Source organism: Triplophysa rosa, unplaced genomic scaffold, assembly GCF_024868665.1.
Source record: "Triplophysa rosa unplaced genomic scaffold, Trosa_1v2 scaffold144_ERROPOS1059899+, whole genome shotgun sequence".
Classification (NCBI taxonomy): domain Eukaryota; kingdom Metazoa; phylum Chordata; class Actinopteri; order Cypriniformes; family Nemacheilidae; genus Triplophysa; species Triplophysa rosa.
This window is the reverse complement of record NW_026634147.1, coordinates 60,206-78,307: the sequence shown is the minus strand read 5'-3', so window position 1 is coordinate 78,307 and position 18,102 is coordinate 60,206. Positions and strand designations below refer to the sequence as shown.

Sequence of the window (18,102 nt, the reverse complement as noted above, 5' to 3'; positions counted from 1 at the left end):
AGCAAGGGAAGTTTGTAAAGTGCATTGTGTTGCATACTTACAGAAAAAAGTGATAGAAAAAGTCATGGGGGCTTGTGCCCCAGTAGAGCTTTAGGTCTAGCAACGCCCCTGATCACAATTCAACAGAGATTCAGTGCTGTATTATTAATAAATAAAACAATTGACTTGATATATAGCGTGGAGCGGCCCCACACATTGCCTTTGCACAGGGCTCGAGATTCTGTGCTACGCTCCTGGGTATATTTATAGTGAAAACCCGTTCATCTTGGTTAAGGGCAGTTTAGGATCACACATGTATCTAGACCTGCATGTGTTTTGACTCAACTATGCCCACCTGACAAAGAGAAACCATTTCTGGATTCCCAAAGAACATTCCAGTCAATAAAGCACCATTTCTTTTTGTGAAACGGGTTCTGTAGATTGTGTTTGGATCCATACAGCCAAAAGTTCCTCTGTCATTTGTAAATGTTCTTATTTATTAACTTCAGAGTGTAGAAGAGCAAACATAAACATGCCTACAGATGATATAAATCTACTCACCTTTAACAGTAAGACTGAATCTCTTGTCTCTCTCAGTATTTCCTCTAAGAATATAGAGATGATAAAGTCCAGAGTGTTGAGATGTGATGTTTGTGATGGTGAGATCTCCAGTCTGATTGTTCATCTTCAGTCTGTCTCTGAACATCTCAGTCTCATCATTATCATCATATGTGGGATTAATGCTGTCTGATCTCATGATTGTGGCGATGATGATGTGTTTAAACTTCCACACCATCACATCATTTCTCTGTATGTGAGTGACATCAGTGTGTAGAGTAACAGAATGTCCCTCCATCACTGACACTGACTTCACTTCATCACCAAACACACCTGAACAACACAAACACACACAGAGAGTCGATCAATAACAGAGACTGTAGTTCAGTGACATATTCATGTTTTAAAAGAAGTCATTGTTGTGTTAAAGTGTATTTAGTTTAGACACTGGTACAGGATTGTATATGCCTGATATATCAAGTATTATGATATACTGTATATCTGAAATATAACTGTAATTTCTAGATTGTTTGCTCTTTTTAAAAACACTCTGCTTTAGCTTCAGATTCTAAAGGGTTCAATCACAAACTGATTAAAAATAAAGTAAACCACTACAAGTAAACTTACCAATCAGCCATGAGCACAGCCAGAATACAAGTAATGTGTGAAACATTTTCGGTGTATAATATATACAATTCAGCTGAACTGAACCCAATGAAGAGGTTTCATTCAAATAACTGAAATGTAATGTGTGTTGACCAAAGTTAACAGGCGGTGAAGAGGTGTGGCTTCATATGTCCGTGCGTGTGTGTGTTTGAAAGAGCTACTATGATTTTCTTATGTGATGATAGAGTGAAAAGTTTTGATCAATATATAAATTCACCAAATTATGTTTTCCTCAGATCTATTGATGTATAAAGGTTTGTGTGAGGGTTTGCTTTAGAAGTGAGGAATGACAAATATTCTCCAAATAGGAAGCAGGGCATANATCAGTGTGTAGAGTAACAGAATGTCCCTCCATCACTGACACTGACTTCACTTCATCACCAAACACACCTGAACAACACAAACACACACAGAGAGTCGATCAATAACAGAGACTGTAGTTCAGTGACATATTCATGTTTTAAAAGAAGTCATTGTTGTGTTAAAGTGTATTTAGTTTAGACACTGGTACAGGATTGTATATGCCTGATATATCAAGTATTATGATATACTGTATATCTGAAATATAACTGTAATTTCTAGATTGTTTGCTCTTTTTAAAAACACTCTGCTTTAGCTACAGATTCTAAAGGGTTCAATCACAAACTGATTAAAAATAAAGTAAACCACTACAAGTAAACTTACCAATCAGCCATGAGCACAGCCAGAATACAAGTAATGTGTGAAACATTTTCGGTGTATAATATATACAATTCAGCTGAACTGAACCCAATGAAGAAGTTTCATTCAAATAACTGAAATGTAATGTGTGTTGACCAAAGTTAACAGGCGGTGAAGAGGTGTGGCTTCAAATGTCCGTGCGTGTGTGTGTTTGAAAGAGCTACTATGATTTTCTTATGTGATGATAGAGTGAAAAGTTTTGATCAATATATAAATTCACCAAATTATGTTTTCCTCAGATCTATTGATGTATAAAGGTTTGTGTGAGGGTTTGCTTTAGAAGTGAGGAATGACAAATATTCTCCAAATAGGAAGCAGGGCATGCACTCCAGAAGTGGGCTGGCTGGGTGTGCTGTATCCTAAACACCTCCCACGACTTTTTTATAATATGTTTTTATTTGTTTGTAGAAATGTAATATATGATTTAAGTGTTCCCTTAATTTTTTTGAGAAGTGACTTGATGTCATATTAGCAAGACATTAATGGGGAACACTGATATTTCTACAATTGCCAGCTAAAATCCCAATTCAAAGACATATTTTTTTCTTTTTGCTTTGCTTTATCCTGTATTTATGTATTTATGCACAACTGTATATCCTGCACTTGCTTATTGCACTTCTGGTTAGACCCAAACTACATTTCGTTGCCTTGTACTTGTACATGTGTAATGACAATAAAGTTGAATCTAATCTAATCTAATATTTACGATCAAACATTTAAAACTGACATCAACTGCAACACCATAACATTTGTTTCTTAAGCTTACATTACGCTCATTCATTATGGCAGTGGCACATCTTGTTGATATTTATTATCTTTGTTTGTAATAAACAGGGTGAACTGGGCCACTAAACTCATTTGATAAACACTCATGGTAATATTCCTTTATGAGCAATACAAATGTGAAAATATATGGAAACATACAAGACTGCAGCGGTATAATGTTGAGATGACTGCAGTAGTTTGCGTGTTTCTTATAATTTATCAGATCATCATGTGTGAACTTACTGCTGGTGTATTTTTAAGAAACGTGTGAACTTTATTTTGAGCTGTACAGTGTATGCAGAAGTGTTTGTGTTCTTGAATTCAGGTCTGAGGTCATTGTGTTCCAGAAGCTTTTTTAAGATGTTAACATTGAAAATGTGCTCATAGCTGCTTATATTATTGTTCATGTGTACTCAAATAGAAATGACATATTCTGATATAATTCCTGGCGCTAGCATTGCTGTAGAAAAGTGTATATATACAGGTATGCATTAAGCAGAGGTTTTATAAAAGCAAAATGCTCAAGTTTTACATTTCATCAGTATCAGTGTTCTCTGGGAATTGAAGCTCAAACTGATTTTGACAAGTGAGAGATGTCCCTGGATCAACATGCTTTGAACTAACTGAACATGAAACAAGCTCATACAAGTGTGGTGAAGGGTGCATTTCTGTACAGACTGTTTAACTATGATAAAACGTGTTAAAAGCAGAATGAGGGTTAAAGGCCATCACAGCACATGAGAACCATTAAACATCACGAACATCTTCACAGCTTTACTGTCACTTTAGTTTCACAAGTCCACAGTTTTCTGTGAACATTTAAATAGTGAAGAAACACACAAAACATATTGACTAGTAAAGACTTTTAACTGTGTTTTATAGTTCAGAAATCAGTCAGACCTCTTCATCTAAATGTAGAGATCAGCATTACTGTCTGTGAGTTCAATTGTGAATTTATAAAGGTACATTAATTCTCATTTGGATGTTTGCCTGAAAAGGATGATGCAGCTCTCTAGCCATTTTATTTTTCACATAGAAAAATAACATATTTTTTCTGAATATTATTTTTTGTCACAGTGAAGTCAAAGCAGTTCGTTTCGCCCCCTCGTGGCTGGCTGCAGAATAGGTTTTAAACCCCACCTTCTCCATAGAGACCAACGGTGATAACACCAAACTAAAAAATTCAATTATTCTTCAAATACATTTTTGAAGAAGATAGTCTCTGTCATTTTTGTTAGTTCTAATCAGGTTGATGTATGTTCTAGTGTTTGTTTTTCTAAAAAGTTGATCCCACGGCTCCACCTCGCGCTCACGAGCTGACACACAACACTAGTGCTACCTCAGGCTGTGGGCTCGTTCGACATAGACAGAATTGAATTGAGAAAGCTTTGAATAAGCCTTTTATGCACACACTGTAAAAACACGTTTATAAAGGAAAGATCCTTGATCTTTGAGAGTAAAAATACGCAATAGGCTACTTTACACCTCTTATATCTTGAATATCTTGCACTGTGTCTTGCACAAGTTCTCAGTCGTGAGAACTTGCTAGCTCATGATGTTGTTGGCGCCATCTTGTGGACATGCATATATGGGATCAGAATCCCGTCACAAGTATTGCGGGCATATTTAAAAATATAATAAGCTTAAATCAAAAATTAAAACCGCGAGTCAGAACTTTAAATGCATTTTAAATTATATTGCACACAATTAATACATAAAGACAAAGTTGTCCAAATCGCACACAAAATAATGTTTTCCTTGGTTGTTTGACTCATTTTTTTGTGTTCTCTGATATTTTCTGCTTATATTTTCATTTTTTCTAGGCATAGGCTACGTTATTTTTTCATCGCTTGTTTTTCCACGTTCTGGGCTTGCTTTTCCAAATGTTGCAGTTCGAGTTTCATGTAATTAGGGCGGGGTTTTGCGTCACCATTGGTCCACTAGTTCTAGATTGACAGCTCTTCCTCTAGCCAATCAGTCGAAGAGGGTGTTGACGTCACTTCAAACGCGACTCGCGGCATATCCTGTCGGTACACGATCCGGGATGCCTGCACGATCCGTTCTGCGCATGCGCATAATGACGTAGTAAACAACTTCACGGTTTCCCTACACTATTGGTATCAAGCATGCGATGAAACGCTTGACGGCCAGACGGCACAACTGGCGGCATATTTTTGTAGGCTACGTCGTGTTTTTCATTTAACAGTTCACGGCGGGTCTATTTTGATGTTTTAAAATGTAGCTTACGCTATGCATTACGATGTGTTTACGTGGTTGCCAATCCAAAATAATAAAGGAGTTGTTACATGAACATACACGATTTTGGTTACATGTGGAATAAAGTCTGAGTCTTGAGAGTCTGTCACTGCAAACCTTCAGTTTCCTCCATACTCCCCTTTGCGATTCATTGCTGCATGGCATTAGGCCTACTTAACTTGCCGTGTTTCGATCTGAGGTCAGTAGTATTGTCAAAGACGGTTTTTATTAAAAGCTGCTAATATTAGTTCACTTTAAATCGACTCGTTTTGTATTAGTATGGGTCTATATATAGGCTAATATATCTATCTATATAATCTAAATGAGGAATAATCCCTTCAATGGTGTTTACAGAACACAATAAGGAACATAATATGCATTTCCGCCTAGACTATCTGCACTTACATGAAGAAAGAACTACAAACAAGTCTGGGGAAACGTTACAGAGTATTTCAACGCATAGTGTGCACACAGAAGTGACATGAGACCAGAGGTGGACAGTAGTGAAAGTCGCGGTACAAAGGTGCTCAAGCGTGGAACAGATCGTGCAGTGTCGTCGCTAAACAGAATTGTCTACTACGTCATTATGCGCATGCGGACGGATCGTGCAGGCATCCCGGATCGTGTACCGACAATACCCTTGAAGATGATTATAACCACTACTCGAGTTGAGGGGGGATGGCATCCCCCTTTGAATTAAAGATGATCAAAATCATCCCCCTTCTAAAACGGCCATCCCCCCTTCCCATCCCCTGTTATTTTATCAATGAATGTGTAATATTACCAGTGGTAATTTACCACTATTTAACATTTAGTTTTTGCGAATATTGAATAGGCTAAAATACTGTGGACGAGGGGAACGTGCACATAATGACACGACGATTTGTTTTAAATTGACGTCACATCAGTCAGCGACATAGCAGCGCAGGTGCCGGTGATTTCAGCATCATGGCAGCCCAAGCGACATGGACAGCTTGACCTGAGGGACTTCGGCTTAGAGGCAAGGTAGCACTGAAGGTAAGTCAAGAGTCAGGAATACTTTTGATATGTCACCAAAGGGGAATCTCTGGACAGAGGCGATAACAACACAGTTAACGATGTTAGTTAGTTTGGAGTTTTTTTCTTGTTAGCTAACGCCAGCTAGCTAGCTAACGTCAGGTTAGACTTTACATTCACAAAGTTAATGTTAGATTTGGTTTCTGTTTCACCTGGAATATCTTACTGCAGGGTTTCCCACAGCACTTTACAGGGCCGCCTAAGCAACACACGCCTGCCTCTTAACTAACCTAAGTAGAAAAAAAAAATTTTTTTATGAGCGTTATCCGCAGTTACTCTGTCCTGTCCGATCAGCGGCATCTGGTGGAATGTCATCGCCTATCTATCATCGTTCGCCAAACATTCTACAACATATAAATGGCAAGTGCAAGGAAAGCCATTACTAGCCATTACTTTTCCTTACATGATTATGAAACTCTTTGGAAGCTTCTATGAGATACTTTAGGGGAGAATGGGGTAGGCAGCATTGCAGCATTGAACTGATCAGTTATTAATTTTGCTTCCCCTTTTTTGTCTTTTGTTTGGCCACCTCAAGTTTAAGAAATGTCAGGTGGTGCTATGTATTTGTATTATATGTATTATTTTCAGATTTTGTAAATGGTACATTTGTTTAATCCATTTGTTCTTGCACTTCAATTAAAATGGACTTGACTTGAGAGGATTCATGTTCATTTACAATGTTTTGTGAGGTTTTGTTTCAACATTTAATAGATGAATTCCCAATAGATTTATAGGTATCATGAGTATGAAGTTGCACTTGCACCCAGTGGGAAAATGTGTCCTCTGTATTTACCCTAACTATGGAGCAGTGGTAGCCATGCCAGCCTGGGGACCAAGTCCAGTTCTGAGGTGCCTCGGTCAAGATCAATGACAGGAGTATCTGATCCGTAATATATCAATAGCATGCATGTTGTTTTAGAGTAATATAATATAATAATTATCTTTGTGCTTAAACAATAATCAAAAGGGTACACCCTTGGTCTCCCACCATATGCGCTGTCATCAGCACAAATGATCTGTCCCTAAACGTTAAATCCAATCCACCATCCCCCCTGATTTTATTTACAACTCGAGTACTGATTATAATCCCGGACAAGGTACACAGGTAATTTAACATAATTATATCGTTACTGAGTGCCAGATACACTTCTTATATCTGTCATGAGTACGCTCTGCCAGGTTTATCAAGTAATTTGTTGTCCGACTCCGATTCCACCCTATAATCCGTTAAATTTACATGTGTCCTGTGTTAGCTGGGTTTAGTCAGCGGTGCTATAGTTTACAGTTACTCTATTAAGTTATTTAAGATTATTGACTGTGTATTTAGAAAAAGACTGAATTGGTGTAAGTGCGTGATGTTGCTAGCTCATGACAATAATGCCATGCGTATCTGTTAGATTTAATTTCCGCATAAATGAATACAAGCCCACAAAATAAAGAATTGTGAAGTTGTTAAGCTCACTGAATACATTGCTGGCTATATAGGAGCAAGGGATTCCTTCTGGCTATTCATGGGAGGAGGGGATTCCTTCTAAGATAAACATTCTTTGTCCGAACTGCTATACCTTATTTGGTCATTCTGTGAACCCCTGGACATATGAAACCTTCCAGATGTCTTTTGGCACCGTATATAAAGACTTGTAGTTTCTAGAATAAATGAGTTCAAAAGCTCGATGCCTCTCTGTGTCTTGTTTTTGTGCTCCCAGATCTGCAGAAGAATTCTCTCACAACATCCAACCTATTTCTGATTTGATTTTACTGGTGATCCAAAACACAGAAAGAAACTTGGTGTTCGTAAGGAACCAGAAATTTAACAGTATCTTAACTCATTTAGACGAGCACATCATGCAGCATCTTTTCTCACAGTAGTGCATTAAATCAGTAATAAGTGCTAATTGAACGTATTGTTACCGGGGAACAGATGTGTTTTGTGAATTTTGCTCGGATGCAAGGAATTACACCAAAGAGCATGAGATTACACTCGTGTGTACATAGGAAATGGTTTAAACATTTAAAACGCTCTGTCTTAATAGACAAAATGTGTCAAAAAGATGGACATTGTTTAAAGCAGAATCTTACCCCAATCAGCTTTGAAACCTGGTGTCCATGTTATGATTAAAAACGCACAGAACGATGCATACTTCAACTTGCATATTTCTTTTATCCTAGGACCTTTTGGAGCAAGACAGCGCTTGAGGACTCATTGGAGGAGCAAAACACTGGAGTAACAGTCCCTCATGTGGATGGAGTGGATGCTATCATGACATGGCTCAGTTCAGGACAACCAATAAGCAAATCTCACAATACAGAGATATTTACTTAGTGTTCAATTTTGTGACACAGCCTGTTGCTACTTGAATCTTAAAGCATCAGACTATAATTGATGTAATTTGTGTTATTTTTGTGTCATTTAACACCATTATAATAAGATTATAAAGGTGATTATGCTTAGCATACAGAAAATAAAAGCGGTATTGTAAAAAATTTGTATACTCCATATTTCCATAAATAATAGTAAGTGATGTATAAATTAACACATTTTGCCTGAAAATAAAATAAAAGCAGTCACTTTCAGGAGGCTTTATTTAAATAACAATGCCAAAACCTTACAGTAGTGGTAAACAGAGTGACCAATAATAATAATGGAAAATAAAATTTACAAAATTTCCACCCGACAGCGATGATATCTATCTTAAATCAAAAGTAACTCCAAAATGCAAAATATAATGGAACATAAATATAATGCAAATATAAAAGTCCTTAAGAGAGTGAGGTGAGACGACCTAGTTTATACTTCTGCTGCATCTTCTTGGAGTAAAGAAAAGCAAACATCACTACACGAATGTAATGAGACTGGTTTAATAGAGTACTTTTATCCAATTATACTAAAAAAAAAAAAAAAGTATTACATCTGCAAGAGATTTGTCTTTTGGTGGTTAAAAAAAATTACATTTGTCCATTCAAGTTATCCACACTAGTCTAATCAATCAATGTTTGTAAAGAAGTTTCAACTTTATCTGTTAGCTTTCTGAAACTGTTGGTCAGAACACTACAACATTGATTGGAGTTCAAGTTTTAGTTAGCAGCTGTTATTACTGAAATGTATAGATTCACTTTAGATGAAATTCACAGATCCACTGCACTCAATAAATGCTAAAATGTGTTTGACAATCTTAAATTGATGGCCATTGTTGGACTTAAAAGGCAGTCCTGCATGCTCAAAAATTTGCACGGAGACGTTCTCCAAAATTTAACAGAAGTTTATTATCAGATGTAAAAAGGTAACAAAGCTTTGGGTTGTCAGTCACTCTCCACACTCTCTCAAAAGCCAACAACCCAAATTATTCAAAAACACCCATATTTATTCAGTATGTGACGTCGCTCGCATCTTCTGACTCCTCCTTTCTCTTTGTGGAGCATTGCTCCCTAGCAACCAATCACCGTGAACCAGTCCATCTGACTTCGCCCTTCTTTGTCAGTTCCTGCAAAACAACATCTCCCACAACACATGCCCTACATCCTGTGGTCAGTCGCTAGTTTTGAGGAATGTTCCCTAGAGACAGTTTCTTTTTGGGGAGTGTTCCCTAGAGACAGTTTCTTGTGGCCGGACAACATACCAACATTCTTAACATTCTTTTAGTAAAAAGAAAACACTCAATCATCTAATGCTTTTAATTATGTAGCGTTGTTTCTTAATCCTATGATTCATTAAAACACATCACAACTCATGATTATACTTAAAACAAATGCAGTGGATTGATTCATAACATTTCTTTTCTGTGTGACTCTTTGTGTGTGTGTGTGTGTGTTGACTTAGTTAAATTTATGGTTCCAACCCCCACTTATCCTGTCTCACTCCGCCCGCCACAGTAACTTTTCACTGAGTAAAATAGCAAGCACATGACAAAAGCACACAGCTTAATGATTTAATGAAAGAAAACACTTATTGATTATATTGATAATTAAATCATACTTTTAACTGAATAATATTTCCACACCATGCACTTGTATTAGATGGAGCCATTCGTTGCTGTTCTGATGAGGAAAGTTATATCTTGGATAGCCTTTGAGTTATCAAATTTTAGATGCAGTATACAATGCAAAGCCCACATCCACGTTTCTTGAAGGAAATATCTAGAAGTAGCTTATGATCTTTCCTTCCACTTTACCAAAGCTGTGGAACTCTCTCTTCACTAATTTCAGGAGAAACGTGGCTGAGGATGTAGTCAACATCGTGCTGGAAAAAAAGCAAGTCGACAGAATTACAAACGTGTTCAAAAAAACTATGCTGGTAAAGAAATGTAACTTACTGTGCTGTCTCTTGCTGAGATTGTAACGGTGGCCGCACTATTTCAGAAAAAAAACAGCAGCGTTTACGGGTTTTGAACTAGGGTCTCCCGCGGAGTAGCGAGTGGCTCTTACCGCTAGACCACGTCGGCGCAACTCAATCCAAACACTATATAATATAATACCCGTACACTTATAACTTTAAAGAAAAAAAATATATACTGTATATATATAATTTAAATTACAGTTGTTCGGGCACCAGACAGGATGAATCCCGTCACAAGATCACAATATCCCAGATAGCAAACCACAGTCTGACTCGCGGTTTTAATTTTTGGATTTAGGCTTATTATATTTTTAAATATGCCCGCAATACTTGTGACGGGATTCTGATCTCATATATGCACAGGGTTAATTTCACACACAGTAGAAAAAGAGTTTATTCTCTTAAAATTGTAGTAGCTAAATATATTTATACATAAATATTGTTTACTTTAAAAATCTGCTTGTAAAATGTTAATGTTCACAAATTTTTTATTTTGTTCCAGAATCATACATTGATATTCAAGTTTCAAAAATTATAATAAATTAAATGTAATGTAATATAATATAATATTACAATATGGTGAAATCAGAGGAAAACACACCAGACTTTCACCAGTGGACTGACTTTGTTTAAACATCAAGATGAGGAGGAAGAATCTTATTTTTTACACAAACGCAGTGACATAATTAAATCAGTTGTGTTCATTTTATTTTATTTTTTTATTTATACGAACATAATACTGTGCTTTACTGAAGTACTTTAACTGTTCTTTAGTACAAATGTGATCCTGTTTAATGCTCGTGTAAACCACCTCTGTCATTTCAGATATCTGTAAGAAAACACAAAAGAGAAACGCAGCCGTGAGAATTATGGGATGTGAGAAACATGTAACAGTCAGAAGGAAAATCAGATATTGATGGATTAGAACTTGTGAGTCAGATCACGGGTGCACTGAACTAAAGAAACTCATTTATTGACATTTATGTATGGCTCTTATTGGCTGATTTTTCTTAATTATTTGGTAATCCATTTCAAAAATATATTTTTAAACAAAATTTTAGTTTTCCAAGGAATGTAATATGTTGGCTTGGCACAGTTATAGTTTTGTCTACAAATGTAATTTCGAACATTTGAGCATGCAGAAATAAAATATTTATATATTTAAGTATATCATTAGAAACATTTAAGACTTTTCAAACTTTTGAATATAGATAATTCTGTCTAATTCTCCATGCACATTAAACGTGAGGTTCCATTTCCTTTAAGATGTTGCCTCAAAAACGAGCTACTAGTATCTATCTAGAGTTGTAAATAAACAAGCATGTTTATCATGTCATCAATGTGATGGACGGACACAGAGAGAGGAGGTATAGAGGATAGACCAGTAAATCTCTTTACTCATTTACCTGTGTGTTGTGTTTGTAAAATGATGAATCAGCGCAGATGATTTGTTTTTCGTGAGGATGATCTGTAAAGACAGATGAACATGTTTAATCTGCTGGAATATCACATGGTTTCCCAACAGTAAAATGTTTACACTGTTGAATATAATGTATGACATTCTGTGTAAATAAACACCTGCATCAGCTACAACATTCATTATAAAAGAAATACTTAAATAAAGATAATATATATCTGAAATAAATATTTCGTGAATATCCCCACCCCACCACACACATTCCCTCCTCTGTCAGTATCTCTGATCATCAGTAACTGTCATTATTTACCTTCTTGTTGTGTGTTAGTGTGTTTTCTACAGATGCAGAAGATCATAAACACAGTTACAATCATCACACATCCACCAGCACATGAGAGAAGAATGACAAGATCTGAGCCCAGTCCTCCTGCTGGAGTATGAGCATCTGAGGCTGTAACGATACACAACAACAGACACCTTCAGTCTTAGGAGTGAACAAATCTGTGTTCACAAAACATTTGATCTCATCACGAGGAGTTCTCCTAAACAGCAATGTTTTTAGGTAAGAGTTTCCTCTAAAAACCTATTCACAACGCTGCTGAGAGCAACTTTTACCAAACAACTTTTTGTTGTTGTGCATCACAATCATGGTGCATTCATTGTTGTCTATGGATGTGCCTGAAGTGTACAGATGAAGAGTTTGTATTCCAAAAATCATGTTTTTTATTATGGTATCATGTTTTGATTGTGTTTTATTGTGTTAGTTAGCTATTGAGTTATTATGGCTTAAACAAAAGTTTGATTGATATTAATTGGAATACACAATTAAAAAAACATGATTTTTGAAAAACTTTAAATACGGAGTTATCTCATTTTGAAACCAATCTCTTCATATATAGCTGACATCATAACAAGTTCAAAATTAAGGGGTCCTGGGTCTCTCTATTTCTGGAGGGGGACTTGAAGAAGTTCATGAGTGGATGTCTAAAAGTGGACTTCAGCCCAGAAAGTTCTGGATTGAATATAAATGTTTATTTGTGTGTGTATGTGCATGCGTGTGTGAAATGTATGTGTGTTTGTGCAGCTATATAGACAGATGATATAAAACTCTACTCACCATTAACAGTAAGACTGAATGTCTTGACTCTCTCAGTATTTCCTCTAAGAATATAGAGATGATAAAGTCCAGAGTGATGAGATGTGATGTGTGTGATGGTGAGATCTCCAGTCTGATTGTTCATCTTCAGTCTGTCTCTGAACATCTCAGTCTCATCATTATCATCATATGTGGGATTAATGTTGTCTGATCTCATGATTGTGGCGATGATGATGTGTTTAAACCTCCACACCATCACATCATTTCTCTGTATGTGAGTGAGATGAGTGTGTAGAGTAACAGAATGTCCCTCCATCACTGACACTGACTTCACTTCACCTGCATCAACAAACACACAAACAGAGACAGTCGTTCAGTGACTGATTCATGTTTTCAGCTCTCAACAAACAAGTCATTGTTGGGTTGAAGTGAGTATCAATATTTACCTCTGAGGTTCTAACATACCCTCTTTAGGTACAAAGGTGTACTTTGTAAAAGGGTTCTTTGGGTTCATTTTTGGCCATTTTTTCTGACTGTGCATTTTAATTTAAACTGATAATGGGAAATAAATCTGTGAACACTGTTTGATCCCATTGGGGTTCACCTAATAAAGCTTGTCCTTCCACTGTGTCATATCAATATTTTTATTTATTCACATTTATTATAAACTGAGACGCATCACACATGAACTCATGGAACTGACTTGCAATTGTTTAAAATTTTCTGCTGAAACATTGTTGGTATAAAAATATATGTTCTGTTTATGCACCCAATGATATTTGGAGATTATTTCATAACAAACCTTTAAAAAAAACTCGTTCTTTTGACAACAGCAAGTGTTTAGTACAAGGAAGGTTTGACAGACATTTGGGTTTCCTTGATCGCTGTTTAGGTACGTTAAGCTACGTTAAGCGTTTTTTCACGTTAAGCGTTTTTTCACGTTAAGCGTTTTTCACGTTAAGCGTTTTAGAACGTCCCCCACGAACACACCCTTTAATAAAACATCAAGGTCTACGCCATTTATCATCACAAAAAAGTTCACGTGAGACTAACCAAATGTTAATCTTATTAAAGCTCTAGGAGGAGTTTGTTAAAGTATGACACCTGGAAATGGCAAAAATTGCACCAAATTGCAGAGGAAGTAAAAAATAACTGACTTCCTGTTGGGTTGAGAGCTTTGCTCCAAGGGACTTTTTTGTAGGTATTGGGGTGTTTCATGAGATTACCAAATTTGGTGCATGTACGTGAAATGTAGCGTTCAGGGCAATTCTAGGTGGCGCTATCGAGCCATTTTGCCACACCTAATTTTGAAACCCCTATTAAACACACTTTATAGCCTGGTCTGAAGCGTGTGAAAGTTTTGAGCATGTATAGGCCCTCAAAATTGCGATCAAAGAGGCAGAAGAAGAATCATTACAGAAACAATAGGGGTCTTATAAAAAGAGGACTTTTATGTTGAAATTTTTCTGTTGCAACTCTTCCTGTATTTAGTTCCTGTTTGCATAATTTGTTGTTTAGTTACCATACGGAGTTTACACGTTTATTTGCCTTTGTATATAAACCCCAGTGTTTCTCTGACCTTGTGGATTATTTTGGATTACTGCACATGCGTCTGCTTCCTGGTCTATTCCTGCCTGATTTCCCTCCTGTTACACATACACATAAATTCTTCTATGTCATTTGTAAGTGTTCTTATTTATTAACTTCAGAGTGTAGAAGAGCAAACATAAACATGCCTACAGATGATATAAATCTACTCACCATTAACAGTAAGACTGAATGTCTTGACTCTCTCAGTATTTCCTCTAAGAATATAGAGATGATAAAGTCCAGAGTGTTGAGATGTGATGTGTGTGATGGTGAGATCTCCAGTCTGAGTGTTCATCTTCAGTCTGTCTCTGAACATCTCAGTCTCATCATTATCATCATATGTGGGATTAATGTTGTCTGATCTCATGATTGTGGCGATGATGATGTCTTTAAACCTCCACACCATCACATCATGTGTGTGTAGTTCAGTATGAGTGTGTAGAGTAACAGAATGTCCCTCCATCACTGACACTGACTTCACTTCATCACCAAACACACCTGAACAACACAAACACACATCTGTAGTTCAGTAACATATTAGCTCTCAACATGAAATAGGTCATTGTTGTGTTGAAGTGGCACTGGTACATGATTATTTGTGCCTGCTGTATCAAATAGTTATGATGTAGAAAGAAACAGTTTTCATGTCAATAACTGTAATTTATAAATAGTCGTTTGAGCTCTAAAAAATGACACCCTGCTCGTAATGACATGCAGCACACTGTGTTTTAACAGTCACAGGACAAAATAGGCTATCTAAAAAAACAACAACCTATTTTTATTTCAGATTGTAAAGGGTTGATTCACAAATCGAATAAAAATTCACTCTGTAAAATAAAGGAACTACAAACGCTTCATCACAGCAGTGCTACTGTAGAAAGACCATTTCCGGTTCCCCCCAAAAACAAGTTTTTTATCATTTCTCTGTCGCCCTTGTATAGTCTGTAAAAAATAGTTTATTGTATTTGTTGTTTTAAGCAGGTAACTTATTTTTTTTTAAGTTGAACCAAGTATAAAAAAAAGTTACCGTAACTGAAAAATATTAGTTAACTCAATGAATTTCTCGTCGAGTTGCCTAACCTAGTTGAATTAACTAATATTTTTAAAGTGAATTAACTCAAGTTAAAAATGTAAGTTAAAAATCTCAGCTGGCAATGCGACCCCAAGGAACACATATAATGAATTTAAACCAGAAACTTAGTAAACTTACCAACCAGCCACGAGCTCAGACAGAACACAAGTAAAGTGTAAAGCATTTTCAGAATCTTGTGCTAGAATAACTCAAGAGATCAGATTAAAAGACCTCTCCACCCCCTGTGAAGTTAGGAGGTGTGGCTTCAAGTGTGTGTGTGTGTGTGTGTGAGAGAGAGAGAGAGAGAGATGAGGGTCAACTTTATTCAAATCTTCACAACATTGATCAAATCATGTTTTTCTTCACATCTACTGATGTCAGCAGGTTTATACCAGGATTTGCTTTAGAAGTGAAGAATGACAAACATTCTCTTAAAAAGACTAAACTCCGCCCTCCCTCCAGAAACGGGGCGTGAACTCCAAGAGATCGAGTCGTGCCGTATCAATCTGTCAATGGGAGGAGCCCTGACTGTACATTAGTAGTGTTAGTGTATGGATATGGAAATGGCTTTTGCAATGTAACCTCACACTTATGTTATTGTTTATGTTTTGAGCAATATAATGTGAAAACAATGATAAGTGTAAAAGTGTATAAGAATGCAACAGTATGTTAAGATGACTGCAGTAGTTTGCGTGTTTCTTGATTTGTCTCATCCTGTGTGATACTTCTGCAGATGTATTTTTAACACGTTAAACTTTCATACGGGCTTTACATATGCAGATGTGTTTGTGTTCTTGTTTACAGGTCTGAGGTCAGTGTGCTCCAAACGCTTCTGGCAATAAAAATGTGCTTCTAACTGACCTATGTATTTTTATTTACATTAAATTGGTTTCAGTAAAATTACTTAAAAAATATTGAATTGTCTATTGATGCATCACTTAATTTCTGCTTCTGAAACCGCAGATTTTTATTTTTTTGGACTAATCGTTGAGCATGTTGAGCTCAAAAGCTCATTTTTATAGAGGATCTCATTCTCTTTCAGTGTCAACAGTTCCCCTCGACCCACCCAACAGAGTCGGGCACTCGCACCAACATGAGAAGAGTTAAAGGCCATCACAACAACACATGCTAACCCTTAAACTCACAAACATCTTCACAGCTTTACAAACACATTAGTTTCACATGTTCACTGTTTCCTGTGGAGCATTTCATTAGTGAAGAAACACACAAAACATATCCACTAGTTTAGACTTTTAACTGTTTTAATCTTAAATTCCATGTCCTGATTGTATGACTAATTCTTTATGAAGTACTGAGGTTTCCATGAATATTTCCATTAGGATGATGTCTGAGTGCAGCTCTCCAGGTTATCACACATTAATGTTTTACTTTATTATTACATCAATTCACAACTGTATCCTGTATATAAATATCAAACCTCAGCTGGTGTCATCTTCTGTCTGTCTGATCAGAATAAGAAACGATCGAGTGTCTTCAGGGTCAGGAAGTGCAGTGTGTGCCCTGAGCAGATGAGATTTCCTACATTTTGTCAATAGGCCTACTTTAATTTTAAATTACAGCTGTAAATATATATTTAGTTGTATTTTAAAATAGTTTAGCTTAGAAAAGCTTAGCTTTATCTTAACTGTATATTTATTGCGTTCAGTCATCAGAATTCGGTGATATGGCGTCATCTTGTGGACAACTATAGAATAATAAACGCTTCGGGCACGTAGATGTGTCCGCCATCTTGGTACGGTCCACTGACGTCACTCACAGTTTGCAAGAATGTCCCAACTGCGCAGCCATGGCTGTGAAACCACGGGGATTTGAATCTCCGAAAAATGGGAAAACCTTTCGTTGCCGTCATGTGTTAGTTTATCAGATATAATGTTTGAGTTTAAACAACAATGAATACCGTCAGATTGCTCTTGAGTGTTAACGGACCGGTCACCGGCTCGCACCGTAACCGCTCCAATATGGCGGACGGCCATAGAAACAGATGCTAATGCGGCATCTAGTTTTTATATCTATGTATAGAATGACTAGCCTATACTTGTTTATTTAAAAACAAACAGGCGTTTACAAACCACGATGCTTTAATTTATAGCTAAATGTTTCTTTATACATATAAAGGTTGTTGTTTACATAATAATTGTGGCTGTTAAATGTCCATGTTTACGGATTATTTTGTTATTTTTGTTCCAGAACCACACCTGCTGTGCATTGGTACTTGAGTAAAGCCTCAGTAAACTCATTGAACGAGAGTTCTGAACGATCGATAGTGACTAATATAAAAAAAAAATATTAATGCCCATAGAGTGTTGAATAACGCTGTGGTTTTAACCCATGGCTGGGTAAATATTGGAGAGAACACACTTCTGGGTTAAATGACCCTAATGCTGGGTTGTTTTACTCAACCATGGGTGGAAACAGTTTAGAAAATGTTCACATAATAAATATAGCTGGTTTTACACAAGTGTTCATGTTTTTTATTAATGTAGTGTCCTGTCTGACATCTACTGCAGTTTCATCATGTCACCACTAGAGGTCACAATCACAGCACAGACAGCAGGATATTTACATGACCGTTT

At 36.6% G+C, this 18,102-nt stretch overlaps 2 protein-coding genes across 2 annotated transcripts in view; one reads left to right on the top strand and one right to left on the bottom strand.

Moving 5' to 3' along the window:
• The window catches only part of LOC130549637 (uncharacterized), a 96,919-nt gene that overhangs the window by 37,047 nt on the left and 41,770 nt on the right, over nt 1-18,102 (top strand). The window lies entirely within an intron of this gene.
• Nucleotides 10,454-16,350, bottom strand: LOC130549636 (uncharacterized). The gene is made up of 5 exons (XM_057326909.1): nt 14,608-16,350; nt 12,868-13,185; nt 12,061-12,201; nt 11,740-11,801; nt 10,454-11,162 (listed from the first exon to the last, which is right to left on the bottom strand). The coding sequence occupies exons 1-5, from the start codon at nt 14,897-14,899 to the stop codon at nt 11,040-11,042; spliced, it is 936 nt and encodes a 311-aa protein (XP_057182892.1). The 5' UTR covers nt 14,900-16,350; the 3' UTR covers nt 10,454-11,039.

Coding starts and splice junctions, on each gene's coding strand:
- LOC130549636 (XM_057326909.1), bottom strand. CDS start 14,899: ATGGAGGGACATTCTGTTACTCTACACACTCATACTGAACTACACACA. Junction 13,186..14,607: donor ATTCAGTCTTACTGTTAATG/GTGAGTAGATTT, acceptor TTGTTGATGCAG/GTGAAGTGAAGTCAGTGTCA. Junction 11,802..12,060: donor CACTAACACACAACAAGAAG/GTAAATAATGAC, acceptor CTGTCTTTACAG/ATCATCCTCACGAAAAACAA.